Genomic DNA, 24,092 nt, shown 5'->3' with positions numbered 1-24,092 from the left:
TATTTATTTGACAGAGATAGATCACAAGTAGACAGAGAGGCAGGCAGAGAGAGAGGAAGGGAAGCAGGCTCCCCGCCAAGCAGAGAGCCCGATGTGGGACTCGATCCCAGGACCCTGAGATCATGACCTGAGCCGAAGGCAGCGGCCTAACCCACTGAGCCACCCAGGCGCCCCGTGCATATAACTTTTGACTCCCCAGAAACTTAACTACTAATAGCCCACTGTTGACCGGAAGCCTTCCTGATAACATAAACAGTCAGTTAACACATATTTTTTATGTTATGTGTATTATACACTAAAACAAAGTAAGCTGTTATTAAAATCATAAGAAAGAAAATAAATTTATAGCACCGTACCATATTGAAACAAATCAGGTTTAAGTGGACCCATGCACTTTAAACCATTGTTAAAGGGTCTGGGCACCTGGGTGGCTCAGTGGGCTAAGCCTCTGCCTTCAGCTCAGGTCATGATCTCAGGGTCCTGGGATTGAGCCCCACATTGGGCTCTCTGCTCGGCAGGGAGGCTGCTTCCTCCTCTCTCTCTGCCTGCCTCTCTGCTTACTTGTAATCTCTCTCTGTCAAATAAATAAATAAAATCTTAAAAAAAAAAAAAAAAAACATTGAATGGGTCCATTGTACTTACTTGTCCTGGGATATTTAGTGAATTATTTTTGTGCATTAATGAAATGTTACAACCCCTTTATAACATCAGCCAAACTTGCCACCCTTAGAGGATGGTTGTGTATCTAGTTTAACTGTATTGTATTTGGAAAAGAACAGAAATAAGTCTTTGGTATAACCACGCCTCATACTCATAAAATACTTGGTGTTTGAACTTTGAAAGAAGAAAAGTTTAAAATGTGAATAGGAATTGTGTCAAGGCAAATACTTTTAGATTATCTAAGATTGCATTCACTTTTTTTTTTTATTTAATTTAATTTTATTTATTTATTTGTCAGAGAGAGAGGAAGCACAAGCAGGGAGAGCGGCAGGTGGAGAGAGGGAGAAGCAGGCTCCCCGCTGAGCAGGGACCCCAAAGCAGGGCTCGATCCCATGACCCTGAGATCATGACCTGAGCCAAAGGCAGACACTCAACTGACTGACAGGCATCCCTGTGTTCACTTTTGAAAGCATTTTTTGTATACCTCTCACCAAGAGGGAAAAAAATGACGTACCTTTATTGTCTTTGAGTACAGACTGCCTTTTCACTTTAACCTTAATTTGTAGACCAGTGTATCCTTTACAGAAGCTTTTTTTTACATTATCACATTTGGTTGTCCTGTGTGAGGACAGGGCCAGTGGTGTTTGTTTTGGGGTTTTGGTGAGTTTTTTGGCTTTTATTTATTTATTTATTTATTTATTTTTCAAATTAAAGTAAACAGGCCCAGAGACAGTAAAGGCCCTGACCAACGCAACATAACGGAGGATACTGGAACTAAAGCTAAAGCCCAGGTCTCCCTAAGCGTAGGGAGCATAGCCCGTCTTTCCTGTGGGACGGCGGGAGCCGAGGGGACGGCACGTGTATCCCAGGTGGTTTAATGCTGTGAATCTCTTTGTTTTGAAAGCATGCCCAGCAAGATCGGGCTGTCACCCAGACAGACAGGAAGATAGACACTGAGGTTGCTGGCCTCAAAACCATGCTGGAGTCACACAAGCTCGATAACATTAAATATTTAGCAGGTAAGCTCTTTTTCGTCTGGATAGTTCAAACAAGCGGAAAATACATAAAATTTGGAAAAACTGCGTTTCTTTGATTCTAACACATTTTTTTTTTACCTTTTAATGTCTCTGAAATTAGAAGGCAGGTTTTCTGATAGGTGGAGTATCATACAGTAATTGGTATTTTTTTTTCCTTAGTAGTAAAATAATGTGCTTTACAACCAGTGGAATCTTAAGTTTTATAAGATACTGTCATTGAACTGTCGTTACTTGGGATTTTTTTTAGTGAAATTCAAGACAGTATTTTTTGGATGGAAGGAAAGTCTTTTGAGTTGCGATCTTTCTGCTTCAATCGGGGACACTCCTTGTAAGGAGTTAATTTTGGTTTTGTAATTTTTGAGCCAAAAAAGGGAATGAAAATTCACATGTAAAAACAACCCGGTGATTATTATAATTCACATCTAACATTTTGGATTAATCAATATATTCAAGTTATACTAGCAGTTAGAAGTGGAATTTTGTTGGTGACATTTTAAAGGGTGTGGCCCTCTATAGTACATACACATATCCTTTGTGATCACAGAATTTCTGAGGTTCATTGAAAAGTTTTCGCTGACTCTTGGATACTTTTCTACTTTGAAGACTGTTGCAGAGAGCGGAGTGTTTTAGTGGGCAGGTGTGTCGTCCAATGTGGCACCTCCCATGCGATCTGAGTTTCCTGGGTTGGTTTTTCTGTTTGGTGGATAGGTAGAAAAGCACCTATATGTTTTCTTAATAAAACGTTTTTCTTTTAAGTAACTCTTAACACAACTAATACTATGCTCAATTTTTTTTTTCTTACAGGATCCGTATTTACGTGCCTAACAGTAGCTCTGGGATTTTATCGCCTGTGGATATAATAAAGTGTCTATTTAAAGAGATCCCTATTGTTCTGCCTTAAGAACACCAGATTGCTGGGTCTCTTCCCCCCCCCATTTCCAGATTTTAACCCTAGTTTTGACTTAATATATATTATTTATTTTATGCAGATTATGGACATACAACCAAGGAATAATGGTTTCTTTTGTCTTTTCTGTTTAGTTGCCTTTGTACCGCTGAGTGGTGGTGGACAAAACACGGAAGACCCCACTCAGCCGGACCAGTGAACTTGGTCTAACCTGTGGGACATGCCAACAGTAAATATTTATATAACCCTACAATTTTTAATCTTCTGTCACATAGAGGATTTGGGGGGCCTCCATTTAAAAGGCACAACGACTTCACTAAGTGCTAAAGGATCACCGAAACTAAACCGAGAGCACCAGACCCTCTGTCCCTCCGACCCAGCCCTTCCCCTCAGCCAGTGCCCACGTTAGGGGGCAGCCCCAGTGGGTTGGTGTGCTAATGATTCACCTGTACTATTCCCCTAAAGCAGTTATTTTTCTCTTAATTTCCATTGTCTTAGTAAGTTGTCATGGTTATTTTTCACGTGCCTTTCAGCCAGAAAATCTTGTTGCCTAATGAAATTTTGTAATCATTACAAATGGGGACTCTGGTTTTGCCTCTCAGAGTGCTAGATTTCTCTCCCACCCTTGCACTGTGTGTGTGTGTGTATGTGTGTGTGTGTGTGTGTGCCTGCTGGGGTTCTTACCGAGAAGGACATTCTCCCGTTATTTGAATGACTGGTGTGGGAGAGAATAAGCATTTTAAAAACGAGAATGTGGAGAGCGTGTTTGTGTCTTTCTCTGCATACACGCACATGCACAGGACCTGGTACAGGGGAGAAACCACATGTGCACTTGTTGATCGATGTTGATCAAATCGGTAGGATAAATCATCCGCTGTCACTGTTGTAACCGCATTAGCAAAAAAGTTACCTTTGTCCTTTGGATGTCTTTCTAAACTTCAGAAAATGTAAGTCGGTGTCTTTTTTTTTTGAAACATATGTTTAGCACAAAGCTGCTGAACTCCAGATGAGCCTGAAAATCGAGTACTTTGGCATCAGTGGTATCAGTTTCAAAATGAATAATTATTTGATTGTTTTAAACTTGATCCAAAATTATCTCAACGGCTTCGTAAAATACTGTAGCCATTGTGCTTCCTCTTTCAGAAAAGGATCCCCAGAAAATACTGCACATTGAGCCAGTTGCCTTAAGTATTACAAATTTAAGTAAATGACATCCCATTAAGACCACATTTGCAACTACTTAATATAACTATTGTTAGTAAGAGCTTGGAGAAAGGGCCTGGAGCACAGACACTCCTCCAAAATCAAAAGAATCCCCAAGAGGAAAAAAGCACTGTATGCAATTACGTTTCAAAGCAAACACTTAACTTGCATAGGTTAGAAACAAGCAAAGTGACCTTACTTCCTGATAAAATATTTGAAAATATCATTCAGTGGGGTGACACTCTTTTATCTAACAAAAGTATTCCAGATGACATTCCTACTGGTTTATACTGGCTGCAGCAGTCACTTAATTTGGGCCTTGGATTTTGGTGTGTAGTTTTCTGCAGTACAGAACAGACTCCCAGTACCTGCAGCGTCGGGAACAATGAACTTGCCTTTTGGTGGCTCAGATTGCATGCATAGATGGAGGTTAGGAAGGTTCGGGACTGTGTTCCCTTTGTTTAGTCAAATGCAATCTGTTTCAAAAGCATATAAACCAGAAATACAAGTATACCCTTCCCACTGCTGGCTGGCCCAGGCTTCTGTGAACACCAGAAGCATGGTGGGACAGCTTTCTGAACTAGCTTGGTTCAGAGGGATTCGGATCCCCTAGGAACTTCGGCCTTAGCCTAATTTCCGAAGGGAGAGGATGCCTGGCACAACTTCCAGGTAACCCAGGCCGTAGCACCTGGGTAACTCACCAGGGCCAGGTAGCACACATGTAACCTGCTACGCCTGTGCTACAAATGCCCAAAGCAGAATGTCAAATGGACAGACTCTGGCTTTCCTTTTCATTCTTGGGGGCGCCTCTGCATTCCTACACTCTGCTCTCCCCTGCCCTTTCCTTGTTTAAAGAGCCTAAACTCCAATTCTCTGTCGTTTCCTGTTCCATTAATAAGCAAAACCTGTCTGTCCATACCATTCTTTACAGGACACAGGATTTTGATTTCTGGGCTGTTCTTATCCCTTAAGCTGCTTTTCTACCTTAATATCTAAGAAAAATAAATCTGAGTGTATTCATTTTTTCCCTTAAGTATGCCAAGTACCTCAGTTGTGAAGTCAAGTTCAAGAAGAAAGGCTTGACTCAAACCAGACATCTTGCTGGAATTTGTCTCGGAACACTCTAAAAATAAAAATCCCGAGCCGGGCTTTTCCCTTTCTAGCTGCACAGAGTGACGTGAGCTTCCCTCCCCGTGTCCCGGCCTCCATCCGCCTCCTTTGCCGCCTCTGCCTGTTACTTAACCATTCAGCTTGGGTGCACTTCCCCTCCGCTCCCCCGCCCCCACCCCCCTCTCCCGCCCTGCTCTGTTGATGGGGTTGGCATCATTTCTGAACAAATAACACATAAATGGTACTACAGAACTCATGTCTAGAAAACTTGGGCTTTACCATATGTTTATCAAATTTGTGGCTTTCCTGACACTAAAGAGAACATGTTAAACAGAAACCACTTATTCTTGATGTACTCTTTGTGTTTGAGAATGTTCAGCCCTTCACTGGAATTTTGTTTTGAAAATATCTGTCCTTCTAGATTTACATTCATGTTCTTCTGATTCTGTTCTTTTGATTATAACCCAAATCAATTTATTAACCATTGTATCACTTAACCAAATAGTCAGTTACATATTGTTATATGAGTGGGTATAATATTTTTATTATGGAAAATATTTAATTGTTTCTATGTAACTACTACACCTTTTATTTGAATTACTCAGTGGATTGGCAAATTGAAAACAACTTCTGCCTGCACTGTATTTTAATGTTACTCCCTCCATTGTATATGACAGCACTGGTGTATTACAAGAAAACCTAATACCCTAAAACAGGGGGGTTGTATAGACGATAACTTTGAAAGTGCTTACTTGATTTGCAAAATAAATTTTTTATTCAAAAGAATTAACATGCTCGTGTAAAATACTTGAGAGGAAGTGCTTTAAGAGAAAAAGATTTTTTTCACTCATCTGTGTACATTGGAATTCACAGAAAACTGTGACTCGAGATAGAACTGGGGGCTTACATAGAGGGGTAAATGAGTTTTAATCACAACTTTTTAGAAGTATCTGCGCGGACTCAGTTTTCGAGTAATCGAAGTCCCGATCAGGCTAGCTGGAGCAAGAAGGAATTTGCCTTTGGCTTATGATTAAAGTTCAAGAAGGGCAAAAGTCAAAATGCAATCAACCTCTCTCTGCACCTCTTACCTCGCCTTTGGGTGGGCAGAATTCTCAGACCAGCTTCCGTTGTGGACAACTGAAACACCTGCACATCCCTGACCACTTAGTGATTGGAGGGTTCGTTCACCTAGACGAAGCCTTGAAGAAAGGATCGGAAGCGAGCAGCCGCAGTGGCAGCCTGCGGACTTGCACAAGGAGGGAGCTCTTCAAGAGTCAACTCCGTGCAGGTGGCCTTCTGTGTAACAACGTCGTCTGCTTCAGAGAAAAGCAAACCCCTTGGGAACGTGGATGAATGAAATAGCCCAGAAATTAATGTTAGGTACCTTTCATTTTCTCCAATCAGAAGTCTACCCAAGTTAGAGAGTCAAATAAACCAGACCTGAGGTGAGCCATAAAGGTCCTGAAAGTCCCCAAATTTTTGCAGACAGATTTGCAGACTCAGCCCTGTATTTATAGAGCAAGTGTGGGGTGCAGCGTGTGGGGTGCTGTGCACAGCCTCCCACCTGGTCCTACTTTCACATCTGAGGGTGCGGCAACCTGAAAACCTAATCTTTGCCTGGGGCCTTTGATGGCTTTCAAAATAAGAACACACTTCAAAGAATTGACATTTTCTAGAAACAGCTTTTTCTCTGGAACCAAAACCTCCGGCTCTCCACAGCAGAGCTCTGACCACACAGCGTCCTGCTAGTGGTACCTCTATTTTAACTCCGCAGCTTCCGGGCGGGGGTCTGGGATAGCAGGATGCTGGGGAGGGGTCTGGGCACTGGGCATCTGCATCCTTGACGTAAACAGGCAACACCCAGCTTCATTCAGGTCTCTTTTACATGTTGCAAACATGCTCTTGACTGTTACTACTCCTGCACTCTCAGGAACAAGGAGTGGAACATTTTACAAAGTCCCAATTCTTTTTCTCTCAGTTTAAATTAATCCCCACCCTCACCCCCCACTCATCGGTTCATGATTCTGAAGCTTCAGGTCAACTTAATGTTAAAGCCCAGGGAGCTGCGCTCATGGTTTTCCTCAGCACGTCCTTCCCGCACTTACTGTCTCGCACAGGTGCTTGAATTCTTCCTCGGCCACTCTGACTCCATCACAACGTGTGTTCTCCCAGGAGGGAAGAAACAGCTGCTGCGTGGCCTCTTGTCCCTTGCATAAAAGTCAGTGTCCTTACCTACTACAGAAGCATTTTTTACTATTTCTCTTGCTTTTGTAGAAGTTTATAGTGTGCATGAGCCTCACATCATCCTGAAAGACGCTGTAACAGGTGGTGTCTCTGGGCTATTCGTGAAAAAGTGTGATGAGATTTTAGGGAGAAAGGATGGAAGCCTGCTCGCTTCCAAAAGATCGAGATACTTGGTGAACCCATGAGAGCACTTGTGAATTCTTTCTTTCTTTCTTTCTTTTTTACATCATAGCTGTTGGATGCTTTCAAATGTAAGTAACACAAAACAAATAGCGGCTAATACCAAATGACATTTATTACTTAATTGAGTCTAGAAATAAAGGTGATCCTCAGGGTTGGTTTGGCAGCTCGACATTGCTTTCAAGGACCCAGCTCTTTCCATCTTGCTATTGTTAGCCTCCTCCGTGTGTTAGCTTTCAGCTTCAGCCTTGGTATTACCTGGTCACAAAATGGCTGCCACAGCTCCAGGCATCACATCCTCACATGGCAGCGTGCAAAACAAAAAGAAAGTGAGGTGCACAAGGGCTCTTTTCATAGGTCTGTCTCCTTTTAGTCAAGGAGAAAGCTCTATCCCACTCCCACAAAAACCCTGGATGTCTCATAGGCCAGAATGAGGTCACATAGCTACCTACAGCAAGACAGGTTGCAAAAGAGAATGTTTAGGTTTTGCAGCCCTTCTGGTGGGAGCAGGACAAGGAAGAGGGAAGCTGGAAGTCTTTGTTGGGTTGGCATTCAACAGTGTCGGTTACAGTGTTTGTGTGATTAACACAGGCTGTGCACTAGGGAGAAGGATGTAATTAAGTCACCACCCTTTCGTGGCTAGAAATGCTTTAGGATGTCCTTTCCCTTTATTTCCAAGAACCTGTGGCTAATTTTATTTTACTCTATGCCACAGAATATTTTTACTGGTTCTCTGACCAAATTTTAATTCCTATTTTTTTTTAATTCTAAAACGAATGATTGGGATTTGTTCCAAATAACTTGCATATTTGAGGAAAAATAAATCTGTTAATGAACAAATTCACATACATGCTTATTTCTCAAAACTCCTCCCCAATCTGCAGGGCAATATACCCTCAGTTTTGCTGAATTATTTTGGCCAAAGCACAGCATAACCCAGATAACCACTCCCCTTCCATTCAACAGCACTGTACCCCCGTATCCTGATGTTTATTTTTGCCTCGGTTTGCCTTTGGCTGCACAGCAGAAGCATGCGTTTCCCCCAACTGTCCTATCTGTTCTTGACCTCTGTTCCCAGCTTCTTGGTTCCTTCTTTTCCAACTATCTCCTATAAGAATAACTCAGAACATACATACTAGATCTGAAATTCACATGGTTGAGGGACAGTAAAAAAGTGAGTCTACAAAAAAAAAAAGTGAGTTTACATCTGGTAGAAGTCAGGTTTGGGGAGGAACGGCTGTGGCACAGTTGGTGACCATCAGGCTTGCGAAGGGGGCAGCGGAATTTACTGAACATCATGTTCTTTGTGGGATCCTGCAGATTCCTAGCGAAGCCAATTCCTTCATGCAACCTAGGACAGGTGCACCTGCAAAAAGTCTGCTTAAGATGTGTGAATGCAGTTAAACCAGAAGGCCAGTGCTCAGTGAGAATGAAAAAGCTGTTGAACTGAGCATGGTCAGGTCATTCCGAGTCTTCCCTATTAATACTTATGTGAAAGCCTTTGCTTGGTTATGAACACCGCAAGTGCTGGGAGACAGAACAGCATCCAAGTCCTCCAAGGTTTAGCAAACACTAAGGCAAAAAGTTTAAGGTTTGGAAAAATCTATTAACTTCTGCTTGCCAGTTAATAAAACTGCAATGATTTTGTTTTAGCGGCACAATACCTTGTTTTGGTTGCTAACCACCAGTTTTTATGGGCAGATAATTTCACAACCACTAATGCGATGAGTCAGGAGATCTGGGTTCAGCTCCCAGCCTGGCCACTTGCTGTGCTCTTGGGAAAACCACTGGACCTTGCCAAGCCAATGGTTCCCACATTTCTAAAATAACAGCAACAATAATAATGAGAATGGGAATCATTATGGAGCTTTGGTTTCATGTATTTCAGGCACGGTTCTAAAGTCTTTCCACGCTCACTTACTCTTCATCACATCCCTAGGAAGTAAGCACTGAAATGATCTCTTTCCAGAGGGGGAAATCAAGGCAGAGACCAAGTAACGTGCCCCACAGGCACCCAGCTGATACACTTGGTGACTCCAGATTCAAACCCAAGCATTCTGACTCTGAGGAATAGAGACTCTACCCACTGATAGCACTTGGTAAGCATCAAATGAGGTAATTTTTAAAAAAGTGAAATAAATCCATTTGTGCAATTAACTGGAATCACGTACCTACTCATAATTACCAGTAACGTTGCTTATACCACTACCCAAATAAGTATATTTCCCTTAACTCTACTCCCTCGCAACCTCAGAGTACCAAGACAGATGAAGTTATTGAGAAAGATGCAGTATCCTAGCAAAAAACTAGTCCTGGCGCGCTGGGTGGCTCAGTCGGTTAAGTGTCTGCCTTCAGCTCAAGTCATGATCCCGGGGACCTGGGATTGAGCCCCATATTGGGCTCCCTGCTCTCCCTCTCCCTCTGCCTCTCTCCCTGCTTGTGCTCTCTCTCTCTCTTTAAATAAATAAGTAAATAAATAAATAACACAATTCCTTAGAAAAGCTGGAGTATAGATTATAGCAGGGATTGGAGGAACACAGATTACCTCAAGGAAATAACCATAAGCTCTCAAGTATTATATTATACCAGCCCTTCATATAAATCCCAGGGCGACTGTGAATGTTCATAATTTTATTTGGGGGTCTTTATATAAAAGAATTAATGTTGACATGAAGGCCACTGTCCAAGCCTTAGATTCATCCAAAGTGTAGACCTTAAATAATTCCTTATTATTTAGTTAGTATCTTTTTTTTTTTTTTTGGTGATATGATAATTAGGACATTTCATTCTTTTTCTTCTTAAAGATTTTATTTTTTAAAAAAGATTTTATTTATTTATTTGACAGAGAGGGAGATCACAAGTAGGCAGATAGCAGGCAGAGAAAGAGGGGGAAGCAGGCTCCCCGCAGAGCAGAGAGCCCGATATGGGGCTCGATCCCAGGACCCTGAGATCATGACCTGAGCTGAAGGTAGAGGCTTAACCCACTGAGCCACCCAGGTGCCCCTAAAGATTTTTTTTTTTTAAGATTTTATTTATTTACTTGACAGAGCACAAGCAGGCAGAGCAGTAGAGAGAGAAGGAGAAACAGGCTCCCCACGGAGCAGGGAGCCCAATGTGGGGCTCGATCCCTCGGACCCTGGGATCATGACCTGAGCTGATGGCAGTCACTTAACCAACTGAGCCACCCAGGCACCCCCTAAAGATTTTATTTTTAAATAATAATCTTTACACCAAATGCAGGGCTCAAACTCACAACTTGAGATCAAGAGTTGCACACTCCACCAATTAAGCCAGCCGGGGTCCCTCGGATATTTCATTCCTAATCAACCAAGTCAACCATCTCTCTGTAGGACTACATGAGAAAAAAAAAAAAAAATCAGCCACTTTTCAAAATTTCCCAGAAAGCTGGGCTACCCAAATCCTGTCTGGGCCCCTGGTAGCATTCACATCTTATCCAAATTCTTTCTTTGCATAAAACCCTTCTTGCCTGCTTTCGGCTTACCATGGAAACCATGTATGTCCTGCTCTTCCCAAGCAAAGTGGGAATTTAGATCTCAGATGGTAGGGAGAAGGGGCACACTTGAAGGGCACCCTCGCTTTTTACCCCAGCTTCTTGTATGTTAAAAAAAAGTATATATGTATAAAATGTGTATGTACACACACACACACACACACACGCACACACACACAGAGCTTCACCAGAATAAGAAAATCCATAGAGACAGAAAGGGGATTGGTATCTGCCTGGGGCTGAGGGGGTGGAGAGTGAGTGTAGAGGGTATAAGGTTCCTTTTTGGGGTGATGACAATGTTCTAAAAATGGATTATGGTGACGGTTGCCCAACTCTGTGAATATAACACACTTCAAATCAGTAACTTGTACACTGAACTCATTAAAAACTGCTTTTTTAAAAACCTTGTCCATCCTACATCAGTTTTCGGAGGGAGAACCCAAGCCAGGGAATTGTGCAGTTGACTTCCTGGGACACAGAGCGGGTTGCTCACTGGAGGCCCCACCTACTCCGGGAATAAGTGATTCCAGTTTCTTGCACATAGGGTCTTACAGTTTATTAAACATGTTCACATTTTTTACCTCATTTTTGACCTTGTGACCTTTGACCTTGGCTGCACACCCCAGGACGCCCACCCAGTCTCCCAAGATGATGTTCTGGCTTCCGATAAATCCTAAATTTTTATTTAGTGATTAAGGGTCAGTGATAACTAAATGAAATGACCTAGTGCATCCCTCTGTTTAAAATGTTGAGGAAGGGCGCCTGGGTGGCCCAGTGGGTTTAGCATCTCCCTTTGGATCAGGTCACAGGATCGATTCTCCATCTGGCTCCCAGGTGGGAGGCGGGGGGGGGGGGGGGGGTGCTTCTCGCTCTCTCTTTCAAATACGTAAAATCTTTTAAATAATACAATAAGTAAAATGTTTCATGAGGAGCAGAGCCGGCTCCTGGTCTGCACAAGGAGAGAAACTGAGCTGGTGGGTTTGGAAATGTGTTTCCCCCCCCACACAGCCGCCTGGCGGGCGCCCCTCACTCCCGGGGGTTGGGGGGTGGGGGGGGCAGGCTCAGCACGGCGCCCAGGGCACTCCCCTTGGGCCCAGGCCACCCATCCTCACCACGGGCCTCTCTTCTGGGGAGTGAGCGGACATGGGGGCCAGAACCGGGCGCTACGACCGGCAGCAGGCGCAGAGGTCAGCCGTCCAGGGGCCCAGACCAGCCGGCCCCACCCGGAAGGGCCCTTCGCCAAGACCTCCGCCTGCCCCCGGGGCCGGGGAAAGGACACTGGGCTGGGTGGCCCTGGGGTCCCGGGCCTGTCCGGGAGTGCAGGGCGAGCAGAGCCGCTGCACGGAAGGCCGGAGCCCGCGGGGAGGCCCACGGGGTCGCTCTCAGCTGGGGCCCCTTGTCTCTGAAAGGGGGCGGCTCAGCCTGGGGACCGGATCGCTCTCCGTCCAGACCCACGGCTCCGGGAACACCCGGCCCCCAGGGCCTGACGCAGGCCTAAGGACTGAAGCTACGAAGAAACTTGCTCCTGGGGTCATTACAGGTAATGGGGGCCCAGGGTCGCCTGGGGGGGGGGGGGGGGGGCGGAAGCCACCGACTCTCGGTTTCATTCAGGTCATGACCTCAGGGTGGGGAGATCGAGCCCCGCCTCGGGCTCCACACTCATCTGGGAGTCTGCTTAAGATTTTCTCTCTCTGCCCCTCCCCCACTCGTGCTGTGTGTGTCTCTCTCTCAAATAAATAAATATATCTTAAGAAAAAGGCAACATGGCTTAGCAAGAAGGGGAACCTAAGTTTTTTGGTGTTTTTTTTTTTTTTTTTTTTTTTTACCTCTTGCTCATTCTCATTTACCAACAACATGGCCCTGAATCCCCACCAGTCTCCTGAACCCATACCTCCTCCAGGGGGCCGTCTGCATGAACCCCATTCTTCCCTGCGCTCCTCCCTGTTAGCCTCCTGCATCAGGGTCGGAGCTCGGCCTCCAGAATCAGCCTGCTTGGGTTTGAAATCCCTTGACCTTGGGAAAATGACTTAAGCGCCCAGTGCCTCCGTTTGCTTATCGGTGCAATGGAGATAATGACAGGACTTAGGCTGGGGCTCCTGACCCGGGTCACAGTAGTTTAGACACAGTGGTACCTAGGAAGGAGGCCATGCCTTGTTGTCTTTGCATCTTATCTTCTCTATCTTCGTTGTTAACTTGTTTTATAGTCGTTTCTAAGCCTGGAGGGACTGTCCCCTCACTGATGTCCTTTCCCAGTGCTCAGTTAAAGCCACGCACTAGCATAGGCTTCAAGAAATGCCTGCTGTTGGGGCGCCTGGGTGGCTCAGTGGGTTAAGCCTCTGCCTTCAGCTCAGGTCATGATCTCCGGGTTCTGAGATCAAGTCCTGCATCGGGCTCTCTGGTCGGCAGGGAGCCTGCTCCCTCCTCTCTCTCTCTCTCTGCTTGCCTCTCTGCCTACTTGTGATTTCTGTCAAATCAATAAAATCTTTAAAAAAAATAAAAAAAGAAAAAAGAAATGCCTGCTGTTTCCCGGAGCCAGCGGTTTCGGATTAGGAGAACATTTATCATAACTTTTAACAAAGCTGATCTGCCCATGTTTCAAACTCCGGGTGACAGTTGGAGAAAAGAGTTGTCCCCTTCTTGTTTGTCTTGTTTCTCGTAAGCCTTGTTTCGTGTTTTCCCTGAAAGGGCCCTCTAGCTGCAGCTACCCTAGTAACTTGGGACTGCCCCCAACTGGGCTTCAGATCACAGGTTAAAATTAGGCACCTCACTCTCGTGGTCGGTTCCAGGAGAGGCCGGGGTGTGTCAGAAGTGGATGGAGGAGACCGCCGATGGAGACCACAGTGTAGGGGAATAGAGGCAAGAGCCCCCTGCCCCCCTCAAATTTTAGCATCCCCTGAGTGGGCATAGAGCCTGGGGATCCCCGAGGTTAGAAAAAATCCCCGATCCTTGTCATGGCCTGTGTCTCCTGTGCAAGGTCTGCTGCTGCTACATTTTAGCTGTGTTGACAGCTGGAATCTTCCGGATTGTTCCTTTTGTGATTATAAACTGTCTTTGGAGTAGCGGGCTGTGGGTGGATGCCGTTTATAGACCTCCTTGGACCAATCAGCCTGCTCCCCAAAGGAACACTCTCGCCTTACCCTCTGCCGACGTCTTCCCTGCAAAACAACAGAATATGACAATCTGTTTGGGGAGAAAGGAAAGGAAAAAGGACGTCATTCAGTTTAGGGACAGGAAGAAATACCCAAGCAGAGGCCAGACCTGAGTAGAATTCAGCAGGATTCTCTTTTCTGCAACCTCCCTCCTCTCCCTGGACCTGTTCTCCATTCTGTGGTATCCCTTCTTCTGTCAGATGCCCTAACCCATGGAGGTATATATGCACAGAAGCTTCTGATCTCAGGAAGAGGGCAAAGCTCACCCTTTTGGGGCTTCATTATGACAGTGGGCTTTGACAACACAGAGATCCTAGCTTTTCTGCTTCCTAGGGGTCTGAGCTATACTGCAAATCAGCTGGCCTCTCCCACGTAAGAGACAGATCATCACGCTCTGTGTGTTTGGAGGTGCCTTTCAGCTGCAAGAAACCAGAAGCCAACTCACAGGGGTCTAAGCAGTAAGGAAATTGACGGACATTCCCTACCCCACCCGCCCTAATTCAAAGTTCAAAGGAATCACAGTCTGCCTGAATCCTGCTGCCAGGGACCCAGGCTCCGTGGGCCTCCCTGCCTTCCATTCTCGAGGGCAGCCGCATCTTAAGGCTGGCTCCTTTCACAGAGTGACTGTCACTGGGATGGACGGACCATGCCCTCGGGCACAGACTCATCACTGACACCAGGGGAATGCCAGGTGCTGCTTGACTGAGGCCTGGGTCCTTAAAGCGGTTACTAGCAAGGTATGGACAGGGTTACTGGGGTTGGTATACGGGTGGGAGTTCTCAAACTTGCGCATATGTTGGGATTACCTGAAGGACGCATAAAAACACAAATCACTGGACAGATAACTGGGCCTCGGTGCTTGAATTTCTGATTCTACAGGTCTAGAGAAGAGACTGAGGATTTACCTTTCTTTCTTTCTTTTCTTTCTTTCTTTCTTTCTTTCTTTGACAGAGAGAGAGAGAGAGAGCCAGAGCATAAGCAGGGGGAGCGGCAGCCAGAGGGAGAGGGAGAAGCAGGCTGATTCAGGACTCGATCCCAGAACCCTGAGATCATGACCTGAGCCGAAGGCAGACACTTAACTGACTGAGCCACCCAGACGTCCCAGAATTTGCCTTTTGAATGAGTTCTGAGATAACACTGAAGCCACAGGATCACACTTTGAAAACCACTAGCATAGTCTGATGAGGGGTACGCTAGGGGAACCCAGATTGCACAGTGAAGAAGAGTGAAATGGATGTTGGAGCTTTCACTGTGGTTTTCAGAATCTTGGAGAGTGTCTCAGCAATCTCTGGCTGGATAACAAAGCCTTCCGAAATCTAGTGGTCTAAAGCACCAATTTCTTATGATTTCTAATGTTCTGCGGATTGAGTGGGCTCTTCTGGGCAATTTTCACTGAGGGTCATCAGATTCCGGGTCGGGGCCCAATCGTCTGAAGAGGACGTTGTGACTGCATGGAGCTGGCTTCTTCGTTCACATGTCTGGCACCTGGTGCAGGACGGCGGGACTAGCCGAGGGCCACCGCCAGCATCGCTCTCCACTCAGCCATTCCACATGACTTGCGTGGGCTTTCTCCCAACATGGCAGGTTCAGGGGAATTGGATTTCTCATCTGGCAACTGAGTTTCCCCCTAGAATGCCTTTTCCAAGAAACCAAGGTGGCAGGCTTCTCCCGGGCTAGGCTTGGAGACCTCAGAGTATCCCTACCGCCCCATGCTGCTGGTTCCGTGTGCGTCCCAGAGCCAGCCCAGGTTCAAGGGAAGGGCGCTGCACCAGGGCGTCTATGTATGTAGAGGCCAGGTCATGGAGGGGTCATCCTGGGGACCAGCCACCACAGGGATTAAAGGAGATCATTCATGTAAAGTCCTGAGTATGAATGTAAGCATTCAGGAAATGAGCATTATTGTCATTGCTGATTTTGCTTCTTTCGCCTTCTCCACTGTTGAGGACCTGAAGGCTTTCTCAACTCAGAAAGGATTTTTCAGGCAGGAGCCAGCAGGTGAGGCAGTATTTCCGTGCAACGTGATCGTTCTAGTGTCCCGGAAACCAGACATAAAAGTCTCTCTTTCCTTAGCCAGGAGTAAGACGTGCTCTCCCAGGTGTATCTGCTATACGATGGAAACGTTCCTTTTCTACTGCTTTCCATATGGTTCCTATTTTAGAGTGTTGGCTTTTGATGAGAAATTTTTACTCAGGTTCCCTGTAGATTGGCTGACTCCGCTAAAAATTAGGACAGCTCTTTTATTATTCTGTATTGGGACTTAGGTAAGAGCAAGTCCTCTGGTGTTCCCCACTCCCGTGTCAATTATGAAAAAGTCTCTAGAACGGCAGCTTCTCATGTTACTCCGTATCGCTCCCATCAGCCACTGCTATCCTGAAGCCAAAGACACCACTTCCCGATTTGAGCGATACTGTGCGTGACCTAGCTTCAGAATGGCCTCCTAGACAGAATGATTTTCCTTGTTTCTGCCAAACATGCACACATGGGTGTGTTTCTTTATACCTGCTGGTGTTTCTTCCTTTCCTTCCGAGTGCGAGCGAGTTGGGTTTTGGTCCAGCTGCATGATGGGGAGAAACTCGAGGAGCTTTCGGCTTCTGCGTGTTGGGGGCAGGGGATGGGCTGGTGTGGTCCAATCCATAAGAATCTGCTGGTTCGGAGGGAAAAGCACAGAGAGCCTGAGGAACTAGAGTGTCTGTCTGTCTGTCGGCCAATGTACCCGAGCAGCCCTGCCAAGCTCTGATGTGTTTAGACTTGAGCTTGAAGGGGAAGGTTGCACAAAGGCAAGTTCCTGGGATTTGTTCTGCCGTCTGAGTAGGCTGGGTGTTCTCACCGGGCTATTTCTGTACAAAAAGCTGTCTGGAACCATCTGAGAATCCACTCACCACTGCGGTTTACTGGAATATACCTACTAGTCATGCTGTTGCATCATTTCCCCTCCATTTTCTGCTGTAGAGGACGACTGTGTATGTGTGTACGTGTGTATATCCGTGTAAGTGTGTGTGGTTATGCATGTTCCAAAGTTATGTTGCCATGGAGCGTTATTTGGAAAAGCTATCTTACAAACCACTTCAGCTGAACCTATAAAAACGCATTTCAAAAAATCAAAACTCCTCTTGTATGCATAGACTCTGTTGGGAAGGACCCACAAAAAAATGGTAACTGGTTTCCTCTGGGGAAGGGACCTGTCAGGGGGACAATCAGTGTGCTGAGGGAGGCTTACTCTTCACTGTGTGCTGTTTACTTTTTTCTTAACATGAGCATATAATAGTTTTTAAAAATGAAAACTGGAGGGGCGCCTGGTGGCTCAGTGGGTTTAGCATCCGACTCTTGATTTTGGCTCCGGTCATGATTCATGTTGTGAGATCGAGCCCCACATCGGGCTCCATGCTGGGCGTGGAACCTGCTGAAGATTCTCTGTCTCCCTACCCTCTAAAAAAAAAAAATAAAGAAAGAAAAGAAAACTGAGTTTAAGTGCTGCAGCTTCTCTTGGAAAACATTCACTGGACTCACACATCCCCTTGGCTTCCGCACTCAGCTCCCCAGGAGAAAACTGGGAATCTCTGAGCCATCTTGGGCTGAGTATGAAGAATGAATCTGACCGCCTTCTTGGACGCACACTACGTGTTCTCAAGGACACTCTTCACCTCTAGCCATCGCAGTGGACAAAGTACCGTGTTACTACCAGATTTAGTAGTAACTTTAAACGTATCCCGCCTAGCGATCTCCCAGAGAAAACACAGCAGCTGGACTCGGAAGCTCTGTACCTGGTCACGTAGAAAAATATTAAAACCTTCATGATGTGTCTACACATGTTTCGATTCCCTAACAGATGATGGCTTAGACTTCAGAGAATACGGGGACCTTACTGTGTATTTTTACATTCTCTTTGCTGAGCTCATGCCCTGCTTCCAAACCAAGAGCACAAATTACAAGTGAACACCCCAACATTTCCTCCTCCGTCTTCACTATACTGGGAGTCCATTAAAATAATGAATGTCTCTTGTTACACAGCCTCTCTTTGACACTGTGTATGCAACGTGAGCTAACTGGATTGTACCAGACAGAGGCTATTCAGTGGAAATCCTTCACCAACTTGAGAGGGAGGAAAATAGAATAAAAAAAAGAAAAACACTGCCCATCACAAAAATAACTCGAGCATTATGCAATCTGCCAACATTGGTCATTCATGTTGAACTTGCTTTCACCGCTCTGTTAAATATACCACACCCTGCCCCCGAAATGATTACTCCCTTCCTTGGGAGTAGCAAAGTAATGGGACCTAGAAAAGCTTCTGTGAAATTGGCAAGGTTTAGTATAAATGTTTCCATTAAATCTGGCAAAAGCGAGGATAGTGTTCATTCTGCGTTAGGGCTACCTGTCTGTTAAAGGCTGCCGTTCAGTGGAGGCAAAGCCAGGCTTCCGTCGGCTTGAGCTAACTGCCCGGACCCGGTAGACCCAGCCGGCCGTGGAACTTTGCCACCGCTCAGGTTGCTGTTGTATTGTTCCGAGATGTTTGAAATTCTCACAACCCTTCATGTAATGCTAATGTTTTCCCGAGGGAAATACTAGATTTTTGCACACGGAGGCTACCGAGACTCAAAGCTGCCTCTTGAGGACACAGTGCCACTCCGCTGAACACAATAGGCCAGATGTTACCGAGGATCTCAGGATAGTCGGGGAAGTTTGCTGACTACCCGCAACGTGCCAGACATCTTCATGTGTCCTCCTGTGCTGATGACAGCCTCTCTGCAAGGCTGACGTCATCAACTGTGCTTTCCAGGGGGTGGGGAGCTAAAGCACAGAGAATTGAGGGGCTAGCACGAGGGCGGCCCCACAGTAAGCGGCAGAGCTGGGATGTGCACCTGGACGCGAACTTTCTTTCCTGCAGCAGAGACACTGCCTGTCAGTGGCCTCTCTGATGCTGCTGATGAAAGGGTGGCTCATCATCTGAACAGGGCTTACAGGGAGGTCAACCAGATCGTGGGTGGCACATGGATGAGAGTGGGGTCTTGGATTGCAGGGGGAGGTTCCGATACTCAACAACACAAGGGCACCTGGAGAGTGAGAGGTAGGATTCCTGCTAATCGAATAGCAGATAGAGGGGGACGACCCTGGAGGGGCAGGATCCTGCCTCTAGAAAGGCTGGAGAGGAGGTAATAAGGCAGACCCTCCACCAAGTCGTGGAGGACACGATGGGAGCCATGAAAGACATTGAATCATCATCAAAGAGATCAAAGGAGTCAAGGTGGAAAGCCACACGGCAGGACTTTGTCACAGAGGATAGAACAGTGGCCAGTGACCAGCATCAGGTCAGAGCAAGACCAGCAGCATCCTGACTTGGTGCTGAGTCCCGACCCTGTGGCAGGAGCCAGGGAATGAATAACAGTGAACAAAACAGGTGAGGTCCATGCCCTACGAAGCAAGTGTGCAATGGGAGAAATAAACCAGGAAATATTTATCACGTGATCACAAAGACCGTAGAAAACCGTGCAGCCCAATGAGGCTCCACCACACTCATTAAATTGTGTCCAAGCGATGACAGGAGAGGACGTGGTGATGGCGGTGCTGTTTTAGTCAGGAAGGGCCGCTCTCTACGGGATGTTCCGGAGAGATGGGAAGGGAGGGAGAGAGGGAGCTGCGCGAGCATCTGGGAGAAGAGCTCTGGGGGCTCTGGGAGCCTACTGGTGGGTTCCAGAAAGAGCAAAGGGATCAGTTTCCCAGGTCAGGTTCCCCAGGAAGCAGTGTCTGTCTGAGGTGGCGATTGGTGCCCGGGGAGTTCACGGGGGAGTGCGCTTGGGATCAGCTTGTGGAAGGGAAGGGGGAAGGCAGTGAGACCAGGTTCAGGAGGAGCTGTCTCCCGTGTCGGGAGTTCCGGAGATAGAGGACGAACCTCCAGAGCTGTCCCAGAGCTGTGGAGGGCGCTGGCCCCTTGCACCCCGCTTTCATTCAGCAATGGCTGCCCTGGGACAGGGGTGGGGTGGGCTGTTGATGGGAGGGGGAGCGGGAGGCCACCCTCCTGCCGAGGCCATCCTCAGCGCCCAAGGGCTGTCCATGGGCAGCGCTGCCTCGTGCGTGCCAGCGATGGGTGCAAAGTGAGCGAGTGTTGACCGAAAACCAGCTCAGAGAGGCATCCAGGGACCACGTCATACAGGCCGTGGAGACCCACCTAAGGATGGGCTTTCATTTCACACGAGTTGGGGCACCATGGAAGGTCCTAAGAAAGGAATGACAGGCTCTAATTTTTTTTTTTAAAGATTTTATTTGTTTATTTGACAGACAGAAATCACAAGTAGACAGAGAGGCAGGTAGAGAGAGAGAGAGGGAAGCAGGCTCCCTGCCGAGCAGAGAGCCTGATGCGGGACTCAATCCCAGGACCCTGGGATCAGGACCCGAGCCGAAGGCAACGGCTTAACCTACTGAGCCACGCAGGTGCCCCATGACAGGCTCTAATTTATGTTTTAACCTGATGGCTCTAGCAACTGAGTGTCACAGACCGTAGCTGAGCAAGAGGGGACATAGGAAGACTGTGTGAACCTGGAGTTCAGAGGAGAGGCCCCAACTGAAACATGACTTTGGCAGCTGTTTTGATGCTTCTAAAGCCACGTGACCACAGATGCCCCTTAGGAAGTGAATGCAGAGAGGAGGAGAGAAAAAGTCCAAGGACTGAGTTCCGGAATATTCCAGGGGCTGGGGGGTGGGGGAGATGAGGAGGATGCGGCAAAGAGAGACGAGCGAGGCTGCAGGAGACGCATGGGGGAGTGGTGGACCCGAGGCCAAGTGAGGAAAGGGTTCCACAGCGGGGAAGAATCAGCTGGTGAGAGGTCGAGTGAGAGGAGAGGGGGAGGGGTGCCCATCAGGCCTGGCGAGTGACCTGGACAAGAGCGGTGGCAAGGGAGCGGCAGGGTGAGAGCCTGATGGAACTGCATTAAAAGATAATGGGAGAGGAATTGAAGACGATCGGTACAGACAACTTCCTGGAGAGTTCTGCTGGAAAGAGGAGCAGAGCAACGGGGGCATGGCTGGATGCGTTCGGGATCCAGAGCAGACTGGGGGGCCTTCCTTGGGTCTCCCAGGGACAGTCCAGCTCCAGAGTCTGGGCTGGGGGGGGAGTCCGTGGCTGAGCACAGAGGGGCCCGACTGAAGGCTGGAGACGGTAGGATTTCTGGAAGAGGAGGACATGCAAACCCTGATGTGCTGAGTGGAGGGGCGGAGAACAGGACATTCAGACGGGCCTGCCTTTATCCAACGACTGTCCTCCTACTGACGCTGAGAATTTGACTATGGATTGAATTTCTCTTGAAAACTTGATCTTTTAACTACACGGGGGGAAATTATTTAAAGGAAGACAGTGGTGATTTTTTTTTTTTATGTGAAAAATGCTCTCAGAATAGAGCTGTGTTAGGAGAATTTCCATGTATCAGTTTTTCCAAAACATGGGTACCCCCATAACTGCACTTTGGACTCTTGGCTACATCTAGTATGAAACTAAGTATCATTATACAATATTTTCTTCAAAGGCTCTTAAACAAAAACATTGAGGCCATCCCAATCTGACTGTGAGATTTTAGAACAGGCTGTCGTTTTTAAAAGCTTAAAGATGGCGTCGGAAAGTTCTTTTCCAGATGTCCCTGAGGAAGCCTGGCCAAGCCTGGCAATGAGGCAAGAAAACAGGAATCTGGGGCCAGAAGGCCAGTTGTCCTCCGGACCCGAGGGAGATAGATACGCATCACCAGCCCCAAGGCTTTAGGGAGGGCTTCGAAAATTAAAGGACCAGCCTCTAACGTGAACAGGACCCTGGATAGCAGCATGGGGGCAGGGGGACAGAAGACATGACCGCCCAAGGATGGTTGCCGAGCACGTGGGCGTAACAGGCTTGGTCCACACGAAGGAGAAGGTGCCCACCCTGTGCTTGGAGCTTCAAGGCTGTTGGGTGTCACTGTGAAACTGACATCTCCAAGATGGAAGTAACATCTCCAAGAAGTGCCAGCCACCCAGGGGCCTTTGACATGTGGTCCCTCTGCTGGGACTACTCAGCCCTCCCCTCTATCCCCAGTGGACTCTTACTCAGCCTTGAGGTCGCATCTCAACCCTGACAGCCTTCCTGACTCCCCTCCCTGAAACCTCGTTTTATTTTTCTGTAGTGCAGATGTGGATTCCCAGCTTCTCGTTCCTTGCTTGGTCTTTGTGCACCTGCCGCCCTCCCTGGTTCCTCTTTCATTCCCTCCGGCTCCGATTTCCTCATTCCCCTTGGCTCAAAGCAAGCCCCTGATGGGCAGTCCACTCACACACTGCCGTCTCCAGTGCTCGTCTCTGGCTCCAGCCGTCACGCGAGGTCAGTCCTCCGTTTCACGGGATAGACTGTTTCAGCTGCGCCGTATCTGTTTGGTCAAAGGTGCCCTCCTGCTTTGCCAGTCACATTCTTTTTCTTTTCTTTTCTTTTTTTTTTTTTAAAGATTTTATTGACTTATTTGACAGAGAGAGAGAGAGATCACAAGTAGGCAGAGAGTCAGGCAGAGAGGGAGGGGGTAGCAGGCTCCCTGCTGAGCAGAGAGCCCGATGTAGGGCTCGATCCCAGGACCCTGAGATCATGACCTGAGCCAAAGGTAGATACTTAATGACTGAGCCACCCAGATGCCATTGCCAGTCACATTTGAAGGAAACCCTTTGGTCTCCTGACAAGAGATATTTCTGCAGATAATATTCCAGATAATCACCAAGAAGCAATTTGATCTGCATCCGAGGTCACCCCTGAGACTTCCCATTGCTGCGTGGACACCTTCCTTCCTTAAGGATTTTGGGAGGACTCCGTGAGGTCCCACATCATTGACGATTTCATATATTCTACTGAAAGAGAGAAGCGCGAGAACGTGAGGACACCGGTTGTCACCTTCTAGCGCCTTCCATCACCTTCCGAGGCTGTTGCATCGGAGCTGTTTGCTTTCCCTCACTGTAACCAGGACAAGACACAGGCCATGTACCTTAGAGTACCCCATCCAGAAACCAAGCCAAGGCACCCAGCTCCTCTAGGCCTGTGACACTTCTATCACGTTTTCCTTCTTCCAGAGACAAGCGTGGCTTAGAAACTTCAGAACCTACATCAAAGACTCACCATGGCTTTGGGTTATGGTTTCCTGAGTCTGCTTCCTGGAATGCCAGGAAGCCATAGAATGTCTTTGCACACCAAGACCCTAAACCACTGCTTATTACCACTTTAGGTACCAAAGTGGCGGCCACCAAGCCAAGCCATCCTTAGCTATGCTTTCAGAGCAGTGCCATCTACAAGTATAAAACCTGGTATTAAGAAGTCCCATCCTTGGGGTGCCTGCGTGGCTCATTAGGTTGAGCGTTTGACTCTTGGTTTCGGCTCACATCATGATCTTGGGGTCGTGAGAGCGAGACCCGCATTGGCCATGCTCAGAAGGGAGTCAACTTGAGATTCTCTCTCTCCCTCTCTCTCTGCACCACCCATCCCTGCATGTGCATAGACACTGTCTCCCTCTCTCTCCCATGTTCTCTCTTTCAAATAAATAAATCTTTTTAAAAAAATATTTTTATTTATTTGACAGAGAGAGACACAACCAGAGAGGGAACACAAGCAGGGGAAGTGGGAGAGGGAGAAGCAGGCCTCCCACTGAGCAAGGAGCCTGATGCGGGGCTCGATCCCAGGACCTTAAGATCATGACCTGAGCCAAAGGCAGACACCTAACCACTGAGCCACCCAGGTGCCCCTAAATAAATAAATCTTGAAGAAGGAGACGAAGAAGGGGTCTTATCCTTGCCTCTGTGGAGGCAAATTAGACAAATTTTAACTTCTGATATTCATATGCATCTGACAAGGGCTTGCTTGTATGCAAATATATTTACAAAAAAAACACACAAACAACTCTTACAAATCAATAATAAGAAGACAAGCATCCCATTTCTTTAATGGGTAAAAAATTTAAACATTTCACAAGAAGAGACCTACAATTGACCAATAAACGCAGGAAAAATGCTCAACATTTTTATTTATCAGAGAAATGCAAACTAAAGCCACAAAAAGATGCCACCACACATCCACTGGAATGGCTAACATGTGAAAAACCGACACCACC

At 47.0% G+C, this 24,092-nt stretch overlaps 1 protein-coding gene across 1 annotated transcript in view; it reads left to right on the top strand.

Moving 5' to 3' along the window:
• MCUR1 (mitochondrial calcium uniporter regulator 1) overlaps positions 1-5,703 on the top strand; it is a 29,495-nt gene extending 23,792 nt beyond the window's left edge. The window contains exons 8-9 of the mRNA XM_059399478.1: positions 1,565-1,679; positions 2,502-5,703. Coding sequence (XP_059255461.1) covers positions 1,565-1,679; positions 2,502-2,557 — 171 coding nt within the window. The 3' untranslated portion in view covers positions 2,558-5,703. The remainder of the gene's footprint in view (positions 1-1,564; positions 1,680-2,501) is intronic.
• Positions 5,704-24,092: the final 18,389 nt, after the last annotated feature.

Source organism: Mustela nigripes, chromosome 5 (assembly GCF_022355385.1).
Source record: "Mustela nigripes isolate SB6536 chromosome 5, MUSNIG.SB6536, whole genome shotgun sequence".
In the NCBI taxonomy this organism is placed as follows: Eukaryota; Metazoa; Chordata; class Mammalia; order Carnivora; family Mustelidae; genus Mustela; species Mustela nigripes.
The sequence above is the reverse complement of the archived record's forward strand: the minus strand, read 5'-3'. Positions and strand labels throughout refer to the sequence as shown.